The 18,791-nt window shown below is 36.8% G+C and overlaps 1 protein-coding gene and 1 pseudogene across 1 annotated transcript in view; both read right to left on the bottom strand.

Annotated features, from left to right (window-relative positions):
• Positions 1-11,480, bottom strand: part of LOC107744875 (uncharacterized protein C4orf22 homolog) — a 64,426-nt pseudogene extending 52,946 nt beyond the window's left edge.
• A 3,376-nt stretch (positions 11,481-14,856) lies between these two features.
• LOC107744874 (fibroblast growth factor 5-like) overlaps positions 14,857-18,791 on the bottom strand; it is a 12,095-nt gene continuing 8,160 nt past the window's right edge. Inside the window, exon 3 of the mRNA XM_016558692.1 lies at positions 14,857-15,219. Coding sequence (XP_016414178.1) covers positions 14,857-15,219 — 363 coding nt within the window. The remainder of the gene's footprint in view (positions 15,220-18,791) is intronic.

Below are 18,791 nucleotides of genomic sequence, written 5' to 3'. Positions count from 1 at the left end.
ATATATATATATGCATTTGCCAAACATAGGCAAGTATCAAATATATATAAAAAAAGAATTATGTTATTTTTACAAATACTTTCTAATGGACCTTCATTTTGTTTTCAGTATAATGCAGAAGAGTAATTTCTCATCCACTCTCATCTCATTCCACCACTAATTTGGGAATCGTTTGGTAAATCCTACACATTAAAAGGTGGTTCTGTTCAATGTCTCTGCACTGACAAAGCTATTAACGTGCGTTTATCATAATACCTCCAGGTCACTGCAGAATCCATCATATACATCCGGCATTTGTGAGGAGGCCAACTACAAAGCAGATGATTGTCTAGTATCTTTATGGCGAAAGGCTACATAATGTGAAAAACACTTCCACCTCTGCACTGGGATACTGGAAGCCACATCATGAAACATCACAGGGCTTGGAGCCTTAGGTAAAGGATGTAGGGGGAAAAGGTGAACTCATACGTACCTCTGCAAAGTCACTAACCACTGTAACAGCTCATAATAAAAGCTGCGTTTTTCAAAGAAGACCAGAGCCTGAGCAAATGGGACCTCTCGACTAAAAAATCTACTTGCATGACAAACAGCACACAGAGAGGAAATGGCTAAAAGCAGAACATAACAAAAGAATGGCTTCATTAAGGACAAAACTGAGCCCAGTACACAAAGATTTATTGTTGTTGATTATCCGGAAATATCTGGTGTGAATGTAACTGAGACAAATCGTATAATTCACTCACTACTGATATCAATATTAATCAGACACAAAGAAGAATAAATCATCAAATTCATGTGTCTCTATTTAGGGTTTGACCACACAGTCGTAACATGTGGTGGTGAGAATAATCACAAGAGTATAAACATTAGTGATTGCATGACCAAACAGGGGCTTGGTCATTTGGCAATCACATCTGCTGTAATTCAGAAAATTAACTCAGAGCAACACTGTGTGCCCTATAACAAGATGCTATGTCATAAAGCAACAAATGAGGAAATGTATCTCACTCATGTTAAATCCACTGCAACAAGCAACACTGTATTTTATGGTTATATGGTTTCTGGACGCATGGTTTCTATTTTTACACCTGTCCACACAGAACAGCTTCTCATATATATTAAATATTATACAAAGATGATGAGAGACTGACTGCAAACATTTAGATTTTTGACATTATATAACAAATCCCTTAAGTTCAACAAGGAAACCCATGAAAAGCATTTGGCCCAGTGAAGGACAACGAAAGCCATAAAAGATTTGCTTTTATGTGCATGTCAGATTTTTGTAATAAATTAATAAGGAATTGAAGCATTTAAAAGGTAACTTGGATGATTATCCATGGTTCATTTCATTCTCTCATACAATTGGTAGGCTAGAGATACCCAAACTAGGGCCTGCGGTCCAACATTGGTCCATGATGACCTTTGATTTTGCCCACCGTGGCATAACACAAGAGGGCAGACAAAAGCAGGTTTAAAAAAAAATCTTTTCAAGTTGTCTTTTTGTTTTATATTTGCAAAAAAGGTGAAACTGAGTACAAAATAAATTTTAATACGATGTGGTTTGATGTAATGCAAAATTTACTTTCAGCCTGCTGCCCTCACGCATGGTTTCTATTTTTACACCTGTCCACACAGAACAGCTTCTCATATATATTAAATATTATACAAAGATGATGAGAGACTGACTGCAAACATTTAGATTTTTGACATTATATAACAAATCCCTTAAGTTCAACAAGGAAACCCATGAAAAGCATTTGGCCCAGTGAAGGACAACGAAAGCCATAAAAGATTTGCTTTTATGTGCATGTCAGATTTTTGTAATAAATTAATAAGGAATTGAAGCATTTAAAAGGTAACTTGGATGATTATCCATGGTTCATTTCATTCTCTCATACAATTGGTAGGCTAGAGATACCCAAACTAGGGCCTGCGGTCCAACATTGGTCCATGATGACCTTTGATTTTGCCCACCGTGGCATAACACAAGAGGGCAGACAAAAGTAGGTTTAAAAAAAAAAATCTTTTCATGTTGTCTTTTTGTTTTATATTTGCAAAAAAGGTGAAACTGAGTACAAAATAAATTTTAATACGATATGGTTTGATGTAATGCAAAATTTACTTTCAGCCTGCTGCCCTCAATCAAGTTTAATTTTTGACCCTTCATAGTAAAAAGTTTGGGCACCTCTGTGGTAGGCTATGTCGTGAAACTTAAAAATAACCAATAACCACCGAGACCCTTGAAATGAAGGGACGTCCTTTGGGTAAAGATTGATTGTAACTGTGTTAGTCTAACAGAAAACTCTGATGTGTCAGTATATTCATTTTGTTATTTTTACTTTTTAAATGCTGTTTCTTAGTCCTAATCCACATCAGCACTGTTGATTCTGTGCAACAGTCTTTCCCGGTCTCAATCATTCACAGCAAAATGTAACACCAGCTTCGTAACAAGATCCACACTGTTAAAATGACTCCACATGTGCCCAACTAATTTTTGAAAAACCTAGTTTCACTCAAAACAACGTCCGTAGCATTTCCAAAAGGTTGACTGCTTCAAGACAAGTAATAAGGATGTGAAAAAATAAAGTGACAAGTCAGTGAAATAGAACATTATTTCCAGATTGAATAAATCCATTGCAAAGCTCTTTAAAGGAAACTGAAACAAGATCTTGTTATTCCTGACAAATCCTATTTCTTTTCAATGAGAAAATGCTGAGCAAGGAAGCTGGCTTTTAATTCTGGTGAGTGAGATTATTTGTTCAGTTCATTTGAATATAACCCAAAATTCAGTTCATAGAAGTTAAAATCAACTAACCTAAGCTTATATTTTGAAATGGATGGTGGGAACAAAAACCTATTCATGTCAAGAAACCTTTTATTTCTCCTTATAATTATGACTGTAGATATATTGTGTCATTAACAGTTATTTGTTGCACTTCTGGACTGTCCTGTTGAGGTAGATGGATGATCAGATACGATAGATTACTGGCACACAGACCGGTCCAATTCACCCTCAGCAAGCATTTTGTAAACTAAATTGCTGGCACATCACTTTCAGGTTTGCTGTGGTCTGAATTAGTCCTTTAGGAGAAGACCCTAATAAACATCTGTTTTAAGTCAGTGTTGAACCCTGTTCAAACACAAACAAACAACCCTATTCACCCCAAAATTAAAAAATTCTGTCATCAATCATTTATTCACCCTCATGTTGTCGTTAAACTGTTTGCATTTCTTCTCCAGAATGCAAAAGAAGGTATTTTGAAGAACACCGTGGTGCAAACAAAATTGGACCCCATTGACTTTCATGGAAAAAAAAACACAGACATTTTTCAAAATATCTTCTGTTCCATATTAAAGAAGGTCATAGAGGTTTAGAATGACAGGAGGGTGGGTAAATGATGACAGGTTTTTCATTTTTGTGTAAAAGATCCATTTAATATGGATAATACGAAGAATGCTCAACCGCTGACTGATGTATATGTTTCAACAGTATCAACTAATTTCTTTATGTGCATTTCTGTCCTTTGTAACCACTTCCAGGTAAACCAGGACTTCCTTTTATAGTGCACATGCACAAATTAGTTTCATAAGTCAATCTTCCACTTCCACAATAAATAATCTATGATGTACTGGAAGCAGATAGGATTTTAGTGGAGCATTTACTTATTTCAAGTCAAAACTGGTCAACAAGTTATTAACATTATGATTAGAAAAAAAGAACAAAATTATTTAAAAAACAGCTACAGCACACTGAATATATATATTTTTTTACATCAAAGCATAAATTCTCTTTACATAGTTGTTAATGGATACAATCAATCAATTCAAACACTTGAATAGAGACTATAGAATAGAACAGCGATCTGCTTGACAATTCATCTGTATTAAATATCACTGCTGCAAGCTATTATTATCTTTACAACAGAAGAAATACTCTTACAAAATGTTAGTACCATGGGGAAAAGGGTGCAACCCCAACATAAAATGACGCCTAGGCAAACATCCATCTTCTTCAAAGTGAATGTTTATCACTGCACTTATGCCGACTCATGCAAATCACAATATATAAAGCTTAGGTATTGTTATGGTGTTCTCCATGTTCAAATGACATGCTGCTGGCTTCAGAGCAGTGTAATTATGTGTCTGAGTGACAAGGCTCACTAACACGTATGCAGCAACTTTCCAATTAGCTTCATTTAGCACCTCATATGCTGAGTCGTTGTGGGAAAGCCAGCATAGTCCAAGCTATCCTCCTGACCGTGCTCTGAAAAACAGGGCTGAAGGTATTATTTCAGCCTATGCGAGTGAGGGATTAACACTGTGGTGCATATGTACAGTCTGTGTTCGCAGCAGGGTTTTACTTGGCTAGTGAGAGATGGCTCTGACCATCAATTTCGAAAGGGGTGAATTTGTGGAGAGTGGCATTTTTTCGAAGGAGCCAAACAATGGACAAAGAGCATGGCTGTGGTTGTGCTGGGGGTTTTGGGGGGAGGGTTCAAGCTCGAGTCTCCAGAGCCTGTCATGAGCACGCGAGGTCAGGACATCTGCTGACATTTACAGCTGGGCCTGGGCCAGGCTGCAGGTTTCAGGGCTCCTGCCAGGGCCTCATATCAGGCCTGCGTAAAACCACCAGGCTCCCTCGTCTCTCTGAAACTCGCACCAGAATGCGCGGAACCTGCGTGACCTTACGCTTTTTGATCCAGGCCTAGTGGTGCAGCATTTATGAGGACACTGTGAATTGTAAACTTGCTGAGAGGGCATTAACTGGGTTTCGACATGTCCCCGGTGCTAAACACCAGTACAGGAGAAATTAATTGCACGACTACAGTGTTTTTTTTTGCACAATCCATATGCTCAGATCCGAGCCAACCTCATGATGGCTCCCATTCCCTCTGTATGGACCTGATTTATTAGTGGAAAAAAGTAATGCTTCCACTCATCTGCTTAATTCACATTCATCTTGAAGAAGGCACAGATGCAGAGAGAAAGAAAGAGCATGAGAGATGGTGATGAAGGAGTCAAGCACTCAAGACATTCCCTCGTCTACCTTTAATCACATTAAGAGAGTCTAACGTTTACTGTTGTCCATTATTTCAATGCAGTCATAAGTCATTGTGGAACCTTTTCACCACAATAGCCATCTTTCAGTCAACCATCTCTTTCATTCAAACTTTTTCCCATTGCGTCAAGTATTGAGTTTCTCTCGGTGAAATCCCTTCATTTGTTCAATTGTGATTTGTTGGCAGGATACAACAATGCCTATCTGTCAAATGAAGCATGTTATGTACTAGCCTATAACAGGGCAACAAAAGGGCAACATCTGATTAGCATTCATAGCACAGTCTCCCTCGTCCTCTGGTATTTTATTACCACAGGTGCAGGGGCATTCATTGATCAGATGCACGCTACAGGCAAAGCACGTCTTAATTGAAAACATCTCTATTTATACACCTGCAGGCACTAAAGGTCTCAGAGAGCAAAAGGAGGCCTGAAAAGGCAGAGAGAAAGAGAGGAAGGAAGGCAGAGAGAGAGAGAGAAAGAGAGAGAGAGTCACTAAAGGGGAGAGATTTAATGTTTGTTTTGTTGAGTTGAAAGTAACTATACTTCAGTCAAAGATTTTAAAATTGAAAGATTTTTACTGTCTGCTTTACTACCCATCAAAGGTTTGGGGTCAGTAAGGTTTGTTTGTTTTTTGAAAGAAATTAATACTTGTATTTATTAAGGATGCATTATTGATCAAAAGTGACAGTGAAGACATTTATAATGTTACAAATGAATTCTATTTTAAATAAATGCTGTTCTTTTGCACTTTTTTACTCATCTAAGGATCTTTAAATGATCCCAGCTTCCACAAAAATATTAAGCAGCACAAATGTCTTCAACACTGATAGAAATGTTTTTGAGCACCAAATCAGCAGAATGATTTCTGAAGGATCCTGTGACACTGAAGACTGGAGTAATGGCGCTGAAAAAACAGATTTATCGTCACAGAAATAAATTACATTTTAAATATAGGAAATAGAACATAGTAACTTCAAGTTATAATAGTTCACAATATTACTGATTTTACTGTATTTTTGATCAAATAAATGCAGCCTTATTGAGCATAAGAGATCCCAAACCGTAGGGTGTACAACAAAAAGTTGCAACATTCTATTTAATGAATATATTTGACCAAAACTATAAATGCAATGATAACAAAATGTTCTAACCACCCAGTGAAAGGAAATTATATAATTATATATGCTCACTTATGTTTAACCATACAAGTCACGTCCCCTCCCCACCGTGCCCTTCAAGGGTGCAAAAATGCCATTTGGTCTTTCATTAAAAGTGTTTGGCTTGTCTTCACAATCTGTAGAAGCAGTAAAACTGTGCATTGTGATCCTGGTCACTACTACAAGCTCAGTGATTAAGAATTATAGCAATACAGTATCTAAATAACAGTCCAGACTAACTCTCTTACAGAATTTTACAGGAGACTGTTCAGAATTTAAGTAACTTTGTAGCATACAACTAAACCTGGACTTGATAGGCAAACTAACCATCAGATGTGCATAGCTATGGTAACCTAGGAACAGTACTGACGTGATAGGGCCCTCATGTGGAGGAACTAGGTTATGAGAAAGGTGGATGTGAAAAAAAAACACATTTAGATCACACTTTGCAAAACTTAACCAAGTAACCAAGAGCCACAGTTAAGAGCCACAGCACTATGTGAAAAACATTACTAAATACACTTAAAACAGTCAAATACTGTACGTTATGTCAAAAACTACTTTTCAACTGCGATTTCAACTGAAATAGACATTTTTTTCTTTTCTTTCATTTGACATATTATTCTACTTGAACTGAGACCCAGAACTTCTGTCCATTTTGACAAGCACTGAACGCCACAAAGACACGTCTGCAGGTGGTTAGGCAGGGGAGCTGCCACAAGCAGCCCAAGAAAACACAAATATAGTTCTCCAAAAATGTTTCCTAAAGCCTCACCACACCAACTATGCAATCCTCGTCCAAGTCAGAGTCCAGGTTTACAGCATCCCAAAAATTCCCACAAAAATACATAAACAAAGCTTTAGCCTTTCTCACAGTGAAGGGATGAAAGATCTGTGTTTAAGAAACACATGAGCCGTCAGGTGCATCTATAAAGAGCATTAACGTCACCAGAAAGTCTCAACATTGCTCTAAAAAGAGGCAGTTGTGTCCTTGGACTTTTAGATCCTATAATCCAAGATTATTTGTTACCATCTTACTGTCATTTGATGTCTCTGATATTTACAGTGAATGTGCATCAATAATTAATTCACCCTCTAAAGCCAATGGGCCTCATTCATGAAACATGAGCAGAATGAATCACTGTATAAACTGTTCGTAAAACCTTTCGTACGTAGATTGCGACATTATAATTGAATGTGACAGCTTACGTCAGAGTGGTTTAACAAATGATTTGCACAGAAAGTCATTCTGCTCGTGTTTCATGAATGAAGCCTAGTGCATTTACTGGAAAATACATGTTCTCAAGGTCACATACTGGTGTGAAATTTGTCCCCTTTTCATGGTCACTACACAAAAACCTTACTTCTGTTGGCTCCCTGAAGCAAGCCTGAAGGCCTCAGCAGCTGCTTTCCTTGTCTCAAATTCCTCCCTCTCCAAACTGCTGCCCTTGTGGCCCAGCTCCACCAGCTGGCGGGCCAGTTCCTGATCCTGAAGGAGCAATAACACAGATCTGCTGAGCTGGGGGTGGTTGAAACTGACTGAATGATATGAAAAAAACATGCAGTTCGACAATCTGCTGTGGCATTTCTGTACAAACAGGCCAGTGTATTTATGACACATTTGCGCTAGTTTTGTGCTCAAGTGCTATTTATATCAACCCAATTTTAGTATACATGCTATTTATGTGACAGAATTACATGAGCTGTGCTGACAGTTTCATGGTTGCCAGGATCAAGGATTTTTGCCACATGTCACTGCAGCCTAGTTAAAAGTGGGTAGTATGATTTCCATATGATTTTGTGAGATTCCTTATGCCCTCAAAAGGAGGAGCTGCTTTCATGTGGCTATAGGCCATTGAGTTTGTAGAGAGCTGCTGCCTAGGAAAAACCTAAAAAGCTTTTTGACTCGGATGGCAAGATCCATTTGTGAAGGGTTAAACTCACTGTTAATATTACTGCATTTATAAATACACTAAAAGTCAAGCAGTAAAAAGTATAAATGTCAAATAAAAATAGTTTTCTCTGTTGAAACTGACACCATGGGTTTGCTTAATGTTGCCAACACATCATCAAAGAATCTGAGCCTAAATTACAATTTAAAGGAATATTAAAGATAGATGATAGAAACATATTATACTCATTATATTTTACTATGCAAATAACATTTTACACACTCCTGTTCAAACGTTTGGGGTCGGTAAGATTTTTATGTGTGTGTGTTTTTAAAGAGGTCTTTTATTCTCAAATGACTATATGTGACCCTGGACCACAAAACCAGTCATAAGGGTCATTTTTTTTTAAATTGAGATTTATACATCTGAATAAATAAGCTTTCCATTGATGTATGGTTTGTTAGGATAGGACAATATTTGGCCGAGATACAACTATATGAAAATCTGGAATCTGAGGGTGCAAAAAAATCTAAATATTGAGAAAACCGCCTTTAAAGTTGTCCAAATTAAGTCCTTAGCAATGCATATTACTAATGATAATACATTTTTGATATATTTACAGTAGGAAATTTACAAAATATCTTCATGGAACATGATCTTTACTTAATATCCTAATGATTTTTGGCATAAAAGACCCATACAATGTATTTTTGGCTATTGCTACAAATATACCCGTGCTACTTATGACTGGTTTTGTGGTCCAGGGTCACATATTTATTTGATCAAAATACAGCAAATAGAAATATTGTGAAATACAGTATATTGTTACAATTTAAAATAATTATATATAATTTAAAATGTCATTTATTCCTGTGATGTCAAACCTGAATTTTCAGCCGCCATTACTCCAGTCTTCAGTGTCACATGATTCTTAATATGCTTATTTGGTGCTTATTATTATAATCAATGTTGAAAACAGATGTGCTGTTTAAATATTTTTTTCAGGATTTTCAGATTAACTGAAAGTTTAAAAGAACAGCTTTTATTTGAAACAGAAATATTTTGTAACTTTATAAATGTCTTTGATCATTATAAACAGTCACTGTTGATCAATTTAATGGACTCAATAAAAAATTTATTTCAAAAACTAAAAAAAAAAGTTGACTCCAAACGGTTTGAACGGTAGTGCATAACATATTTTGTTTTTACTGCTTATTAAAGGCAGGGTATGTGATTTTTCAAAAACGCTTTAGAAAACTGATTCGGGCCGAATCGCAAAACAAACTTGTAGCCAATCAGCAATAAGGGGCGTGTCTACTCGTGATGTGGAGGAGAGCGCGTTCAGTGCATGGGACGGACATTAGCCGAGCCGAGCGACAGAAAGATAGAGATGGCGGATAAAAAACAAAAGAGGAAAACGTCTGCGGAACGATAAGACAAGAAGTAGGACCCGTGTAAATATCGGATCAGCTTTCCAGCGCTGGAGAGAACTCAAGGAGCGGAGGCCTGTAGGCAGCAGTTTTCTGTCTGGGATTTGTTGCGCCGCGCCGCTCACGTCCGTAGACACGGTGTAACATTGGTTTTGCTTTGTTTCACAGAACTAATCGTTGCCTGGGTTGCGTACGTATGTGTGGGGCGGAGCTATCAAAATAGGGGCAAGACCCTTTTGGGGTAGGGCCGTGTTTGTTTTGGTGATTTGAAATATCAACATTGGCTACCAGAAATCACTTACTCTGCCTTTAATTACACTTACAACCTAAAAACCCTATAGTTTATAGTGCTACCGAAAAGCTCCGGACAGTACGTGTGAATTTTGAATCAGAGCTCCAGCACTTTGTCTAAATTACTGAATGTGTAACCACTCAAGTCACATAGTTTAAGACATGCTCATTCCTGTAACCAGGACTGAGCCCCCACATATGAAACTAAACCATATTATGTGTCTGAAATTATCCCTAGAGTCCTCATTGCTAAGGAAACCACATATTGGCATTTACAGACTGCTGCAGACAATTCCTTCACCTCAAGTTTGAATTATTCATAAACCTCATCTTCCAAGCACTTTAACAAATCCCAAGTAAATCAGATGGAAAAATGTTAACGTAAGTCTATGCAGGGTCAAAGTCTCTTACAGTTTCCAAGACTCTTACATTAAGTGTAAAATATGCACAGTATTCCATGACTTTACGTCACGTCTAAATTCCATTATTTGATGAATTATATACAAATGTCTAAAACTGGGCTAAAAGAGACACTTTAAGGCCTAATGTTGTCACTGAATGTTGACTTAAATCTCATCAGACTTAGTTAAATGACAACATTATACTAATAAGATAATAATGAATATAATTTAGGTTATATGAGTCAGTCAACTAAAATTATTTAGCTGAATCTACTTGGATTTAGTTCACTTAAGTGTGCACTCTTTGGGAAGACCATATAGGTAAACTAAATGAATTTTTTTTTAAGACAACAAAAATGTAAAACATTTGAGGTAACTATTTGAGTATGGTTAGCTAATTAGGATTTAGAGTGCACAAAAACACTTAACATTCACGCAAAGACCTTATAATACAATACAATACAAATTTTATTTCTATAGCACATTTAAAACAACTGCCATTGACCAAAGTGCTTTCCAGCAACATTACATACAGTCACACAATCAAGATTCAACATTAAAATGTAAAACCTGGTCCCTCTAGTCAATTCTAAAAGCTCTACCAAACAGGTACGATTTCAATCTAGACTTAAAAGCATCCACAGATGGGGAAGATTTAATGTGCATTGGGAGAGGGTTCCATAATAATTCCATTAGGGTGGGAGAGGGTTCCATTATAAGGTTATATCCATGATGTAGACAGTACAAAAAAAGGCAAGTATATAAACAACATATACATATATATGCTGAGATGTGCTGTGATTGTTACGCACCGCAAAAACTACAAAGTGTCGGTAAAAATGTTGCAGTTTTTAGGAAGCATGCAGGAAAGAAGTACCATGTCGCCATCTAACGTTCAACTCTTATACACTTTCACAAGCCTTACTTCTGTCTGCAGATCGTAATGCGCACTGCTTGTGCACAAGCTTAACTGCCAGACTTTTCACAGTGACTAATACAAATGCTGATTTAGCAATGAAAGAAAAGATAATAGTTTGCTTGATGCATCCGATCTCACAGTGTTTGTGAGATTCACAATGCCACATGACACAGACGGTTTAAATTACAGAGTGAACTGTAATACGTCACCTCAAGGTAAAATAAATCCAAAGGTTTTATTTGAGAATCTAAGAAGTCCTCATAAGTGCGAAACTCTTCCACGGTTTCTCCCGCAAAGATGCCGCTGTCGTCTTCCATCTTGTTTACCTTGAGTTATTCCCATGGTAACAGAAAGAGATGTGGTAGGGTAGTAGCAGTTCTCGCGTTTTCCGGTTGTAAACCAATCATGAGCAAATATAAATTCGTAAACTCCGCCCATCCAAATAATCGCGGGAAAATTAGACGGTATCAAGCGACAACATGATTCTCACTTCCAGGGGCGTCATGCACTCTTGATTAGTAAAGTGTTGAATTTGAGTGATTCAATAAAAAAAAATAAAAAATAAAAAAAATGCACTCTTGATTTTTGAGGGGGCACGTGGGGGGATCATGCTTGTCATGTGACACACAGCAGCCACAATAGCACGGTATAACTGATATATAGGCTTATGTTTTATTCTATTTTATTTAATTTTTTCCCTTTTTTTCTAAATATTTCCCCAAACGTCAAACGTGTTAACTACAGGAAATATCTTGATTCTCAAATATGTGTAGCCTATGTAAATGAGTTTTGCACATTTATAGACTGTTATTTGATCAATAAATGGTGATGGGCAAAGTAGACTAATAGTGTAATCTAACATTTTCATTCAGTCTAGCCAGAGTTCAGGCACTCTCAAAAACTCCCATTAAAATCACTGAAGCTGTTTACACTGTGAAATGAATATCTTTCTTACATTCGTACGCACATCTGCACTTTTTTGTTTCTGATGAGATAACTCGCCAGATAATTCAGTCAGCGAGCAAGTGAACAAAACACCGCGTTTCAGCGATGACTCATCTGAACGTCTCTGATTGGCCATTGCATTCATAAGCTCAACAGAATCGTGTGTGATTGGTTATAATGCAGCGCTGTACAAACGCGTCTGTCTCTGGCTCAGTGCCAGCCAGCGAACGCAGATTTGAATTTAGCAGCTGTAATGTATCAAATATAAAAAATATTATTCGGCTATTTTTTGTATTTTGGAAGCTGCATTCATAATCCACTTGGCTCAGAAATCTGAGGGGGCACGTGCATCTGCTAGGATGAGAGTAGCAGGAAAGTTAATTGATATGCATCCAAAAGCTGTTTTAAAAATGATTTGTAGGAAAGCATTACAAGTGGCAGGTGATGTATGTTCATGTGACTTAGACACTGTTATATCATGTGGTCTGGCACAGCCTTCCAGTACTAAAATAAGTGAGCTTACTCTATGTAATGAATGATTTCTTGCAGTCTAAGCTTCAATGGTATAATATAATCAATATAATATAATATAATAATATACTTTGAATGTTTATATTATTATATTATATTATTTAGAGAAACTGCATCATATTCTGGTACAAATTCTACACTCTAGGTGAGTACCGGAAATGAAAGCATTACGATTTTTCATGCAAATTTAAAAGCATCCTGCGTTACTGTTATGTCAGAATAAAGACAGTGCGACTGATTCATTTTTTAAACAGCAAACATTACATATGAATGTTTTAAGAGTTCCTTTATGCTATTTTATAATATTTTTTGACTTAAGATCTTTTTCTTTTGTCCTTTAATAATATTTTGGGGGTATTGTTTCCCAATAAAATATATCTTGTTTTTACAACATAAAATGCCTAATGATCAAATAAATACATTTATTTTAAAGACAAAATTATCAATAAGCTGATAAACGTTTTGTAGATTTTGACTGCTATGAATATTGGGGTTGTTTTAGGTTTCGTGGATCTTTAGCTACTGCATTAAACATTACTGGATTTGGTGGGAATTTATTTATCGTTATTTATCGATTGGACAGTTTCGTGGATTTATTTGCGGTCTCATTTAAAAGTATTGAGAACATGGCAAACAGGTCTGCTTAATGTTTTGCTAAGTCAGGTCAAAATGTACCTGTAGCCTAGTTATTCATCCATAACCACTAGGTGGCAGAGCTCTTCAAAATTTTATTAAAAAGTTCTCGATGTTCTCGAAGTTTTATGCATTTTGTTATCATTTTTTCCCCAACTTAACTTGGTAAAATTGATTTTGGAATATGAATGGCAAAAATTCGATTCCCGGACAAAATCCATAGTGTTGGCATAGTGTTAGTGTCTTGGCATATATCCAAGTAGTATGAAGAAACCTATAGAGCCATAGCACTGTTCAGCATTATGCCTTATGCAGACACCATTTGATGTGGATTTCTTCGATGTCTTGACCCCTGTATTTCAATCTGTTTGATGAGACACTGTTGCAAACCATTTTCCGGTGGAATGTCTGACCTCTGCCAAACCCTGACTTTACCCCTTGGATCAGACCAACAGGATAATGGCACAAGCTAGCTGTTATGTCAATGGGCAAGTCTTCAGACACAGATATCCCACTACCACCACCATGCATGCGCAATATGGCTTTTGGCCACACTGTTGATTCCAGTTGCATGAATTGAAGAATGCAGAATTAACAAAATGTGCTATAATAGTTGTGATTAAAGTACTCAAAAACCTTTTAAGGATTTCTGATGTATCCTAAAATATTCCATTCCAAATACAAAAGCACAGCATTCCTATTGTGGTAGTTTGTAAAATAGACAATAGCCTCAGAATAAATGTAGGAATTGTAAACTGGAGATTTTAATGTCACTATAGTGAAAAGTTTATTAGAAATGAATTGTTGTGAAATGTTTGGAAATTGATTAATAATGGGTGCAATCACCTGTAAACACTGAAGATGAATTCCACACAGTTTCAGTGTGTCCTGCTTGACAGTTATAGAGATATTTTGTGAAGGGTCATACCACAACTGTCTGCCATTTGATATTCCTATGAGCAGAGCTCATAAAAACAGAGCAGTCCCACAAGACATGTTTATCCTTGTGAGACATCGCTCTTCTGTGGAATGCACTGGGGTCATGACAGGATTTTAATTTCCAGGACAGTCAGCAGCCATAGTTTTGGCGGACAGACACCTAGTTGTTCAATAGAAATATGGACTTTCTTTTATGCTAATTAGCAATCCATGTGCATAATTCAGCCCAGAAACATTCAAAATAGGCCGCCTTTTTCCTATATTGCTGTTCACTTTTTTAAAAAACATATTTGCAAATGACCATTAGAAACGTTATAATCTTAGGAGCGGATAACTGTGCAAAAAAAGCTTGTAGAGACATAAATATATTGTATAAATACAGTGAGATATAAAAATGTAGTTATATTTTGTAAGATCACTGAGGATAATTATTTGATTTTCAGAAGATGAAATGCACATCAGACTTCAGAATTTCATTCCGTCCTGAAAATGTCTTGTGATTGGCTCATTCAGCCCTTTGACATAATGTACATGATGACTGGAATGCTCAAGACGTGTAAATTAAGCAAGTATTGATTATCCTGAAGAGAAAACTAGTTATTTCAGAAAACCAACTTTTTTGCAAGATTAGTCCATGTTTAAGACAGCACTGGTTTATCCAAATCGAAACTTCGGCCAGTATTTGACTACTGGTCGGTTGTTCTTTCCAGTGTTGACTGCTATTTTCGGTATAGGGGGTGTTGATGGATGTTGAGGTGGTTGTTTTTCCTGCTCTTTGTCTGTTATTGTGAATCCTTGTTCAGTCTTTTCATGTAGGTTCATCCTCGGCAGAAAATGTGTAGACACGTGTTGTGACTTTACTCTCGGACTGGACCCCATTTTTGCTTTTCCTCTCTTGTTAAGTGCCACAAACCACTCTCTACCAGTGCGATGGTTCTTGTGGATCACTGAGGCGTACGTGTTGTAGCTGTTCTCCTGAAACCGCTCCCTGAACTTACAGTCATCTGTAAAGCTCTCCTGGGGAAAAGGACAGGAAAGGGGGAATGAAATGATACAAAGATAGAAAATCAACAAGTTGTTCAGTCTGATACTGATACGCCTGTGCATGTTAATGGTCATGTTAATATGTCTTGAATCTTGGCTTTCAACACAGTCAGTGAATGATACTAGATCCCTCTGATGATCTTTGTTTGTACTTCAGCCGGAGTCCAGCTGCAATGGTGTTTATTTAGTGTATGGTTTCTATACTATTTGTACATCTTACTTTCAAATGAGATAATGTTTTACACTAATGCTAGAAATAGTAATGGCCATTAGTTTTTGTTTTTTTCCCCTGCAAGCTACTCTGCAAGTTTGCTAATGTGAGCCTACAAATAAAATAAACAGACCATGGTTGCATAATTCATCATGGAATTAAATGCTCCTCCTTTATTCAGAGTAGCAGTTTGTATGATAGCTTCATCAAAGCAATACTAAATAAAAAAGTCACAATTAAAAAAATGACAACAATTTGACAAATTCTGCAAAGGGTATGCACACTTATGAGCAGAGCTGTATATGGAAGTGATCAGTTTTTGTATTGTGCTTCAATTTTACCACAGCAATAGACAGAGCCACAAAGCTTTAACACTTTGGGCACACAATAAGTAATTACTTTGTAGGGTGCCACATTAGCAGCTGCTGGAGAAAGAACACTTTGTGGCCTGATTGAGTTAGCCCCTCATAAAGAGAGTTAATGAAAAGCACCAAGCAGATTATAGACACCGAGCCCCAGAAAGAAGCATTGAGGGGGTTACAGAATAATTGCAAGTCTTACTTTTATCTCCCAGCTCAAAGTCATCAAAACCGACTTTCCAATCAAAGACTTCGGTGACTGACAGAAGCAGAGCTTCGTTTGTGTGGGCTGAAAACTCATTAGGCTATGAAATAACTTTATCCTTCCAGGGCACAGGAAAGCAGGACACATGCTTGTTTATAGGCAACCTGGTTATACTGTGCAAACCCCTCCACTTAGGTAGGGTTTCAGAAATGCAGCCATACCCTGACAAGACCAGACATCCATTAGATCTCTCTTAGTAAATGTTTTTAAACATTTGACCAAAGCTCAGATAGTTCAATTAGATGAATTTGATCAAATCAACACTGGATAGCAGGCATGAAGCACACTCAGATAAGACTATTTCTTGACTGGTCTGTTGTTGATTCTACTCTGGCTCTCTGTCGAATGTGAGTTTGGACTCCTCTTTAGGAATATCTGAGACCTGCTCATTCAAGTCTGAGTAAAAACCAAGACCAGAAGGGCTCGGTCTTGACTTGGACTCGAAAGAGGTGGTCCCGAGTCGACTATAACACTGCTGATACCTACTTGATTTCTTATTGTTCGCTTGTCATGAATAAAAAAGGTGCCCTTCTATGGTAATGAACTATATAGTATATTAGTTTACGTTTCTTCATTTATTTTATGTTATCGTGTGGCCTCAAAATATATTTGGATAAAAATGTATGAATGTGTTTGCATTGTATTCAATTTTTCACAAGATTCTGGTTATCAAACTTTGTTGATCATATATTCATATTTAATGTGATAAATTAGTTCCTTCATATTAATACACTACATTGTGCCCTATTTTTGCTCATTTGTTTCACAGTGCACACCGCTGGTTATTCTTCTAGGACACTTGTGTGAATTTAAGGGAGACTGATTTCATACATCCATTAAAAATCACCAAAACACCGGCAAAAACAAGTCTTTGAAAACATTTCACAAAAAAGTGTTGGTTACGAGAAGTTGGTTACGAGAAGCTCTAGCATCATTTGATTTGAGATGCCACTTGGTTTGATATTTTGCATCTAGTGCAATGAAATTATACTTTTTCAAAATCTGACTTAAGTGTGCAAATGCTTTTTGGAGACAGTGTTAGTAGTTTGTAAACAGCAGCTTATAACAACGAACATTATTAAGAAATTTGGCCTCACTCTCTAAAAATAAATGTGGTGGGAAACTATATCATGAATTTAATGAGGGTCAGTCCCAAGTAAGAGGTCTTGCATAATTCCCAAACTCTGAAATAATAAAACTGTTCTGGTTTGCTGAAGAGTGCAGCAAAGCAGAAAATGGTGCCATTACAATATTTTCTAAACATGCCAGTCACAACTTGACCCTCTGTAACTTCACAGGGGCTCTCTCCCCTAAATGTGGTAATTTGCCCCAAAAACATCTGAACGTTTGTTTGATTAGGGTACATGGATTCTGTCTTCTGGAAGTGCTTTTTTGACTGCCGTTTTAAACAGCAGCCAGCTGTTGAAGATACATCCTTTTATGACATTTTTGGGGGTTATATCAATCTATGTTTGAGGAGATACTAGAAATCCCATATGTCTGTTGTTCGGTGTCTGCAAGCAGTAGACATTTTATTGTCAAGTCATGAACTTGCACAGCTGCTTGACCTGTGTCTGTTCTCTGACAGCTTTCTTTGCGAATATTATTCAAAAACAACCCTCTCTCAAGATTTCCCATACTGTGGTACCTCCACTGTTCAGCCATGCACCACCAGCGTTGAGTTATTATACTGTTGCACACACAGATACGAGTAATTACATCTTGGCACGACAGATTTGTTCCCATTCATAAGTGTCGCTGTATTATTCAGAGTTGTTTCCTTTACCTTTAGACCATGTGAGCAAAATAACATTTGAGACACATCTCTGGCTCATGAGCAATCCACGTTTCATGGAATGGGAGACCGTTGCATCTCCATTTCCCTCTTGGTTTCTCACCCGCTCCTCATTGTTTTCTCAATAATTGCAGTGACCTCTTAAGCTTTGCAAAGATTATGTTGGTAATGGCTTGCTGGGTAGGTCACACGGCATAATGTACATCTGTCTTCCTTGCCATTATCGCAGCAATAAATTGCCACTATGAAAACATCTAAATATTAAATATGACAGATAGTGCAACAAAAATCAGACGCTAAGTCATTTGATACTCCTTTGGTTAGGCTGACTTGTCTACGGAGTGAAGTGCTAGGGGTTTAAAACCCAAGCTGACAGCTATTAAATAAGCCTGTGCAACTGTAGCTGGTCTGAGGAAATGAAACCCAATTCAAGTCTGAAGGAGCTGAACTGCAGCTGCTTTAATTACAGATGATGTCTGCAGCAGTTTGGAGGCTAATCCTCAGATTTATCAGACTACTTTATTATCCATCCCTTACGAGATTATTCTAAAATTGTTAAACATTAATGTGAAGTATGGTCCGTATAAATACAGAACTATATATATATATATATATATATACTGTATATATATATGAATTTGATACTTTATATTCAGCAAGGATGCAATAAAAAAAAAATTTGTGACAGTAAAGACATTTATAATGTTACCAAACTTTTCTATAAATGCTTTTCTTCTGAACTTTATAATCATCAAAGATACTAAAAAAAATAAAATAAATCACATTTTCCTCAAAAATATTAAGCATATTATTAGGATGATTTCTGTAGTATCATGTGACACTGAAGATTGGAGTAATGGCTGCTGAAAATTCAGCTTTGCTATCACAGGAATAAATTACAAATTTATATTAAAA

Source organism: Sinocyclocheilus rhinocerous, unplaced genomic scaffold (genome assembly GCF_001515625.1).
Source record: "Sinocyclocheilus rhinocerous isolate Xijiao unplaced genomic scaffold, SAMN03320098_v1.1 scaffold167, whole genome shotgun sequence".
Classification (NCBI taxonomy): Eukaryota; Metazoa; Chordata; class Actinopteri; order Cypriniformes; family Cyprinidae; genus Sinocyclocheilus; species Sinocyclocheilus rhinocerous.
Note: the sequence above shows the minus strand (reverse complement) of the source record. Positions and strands in the feature narration are given on the sequence as shown.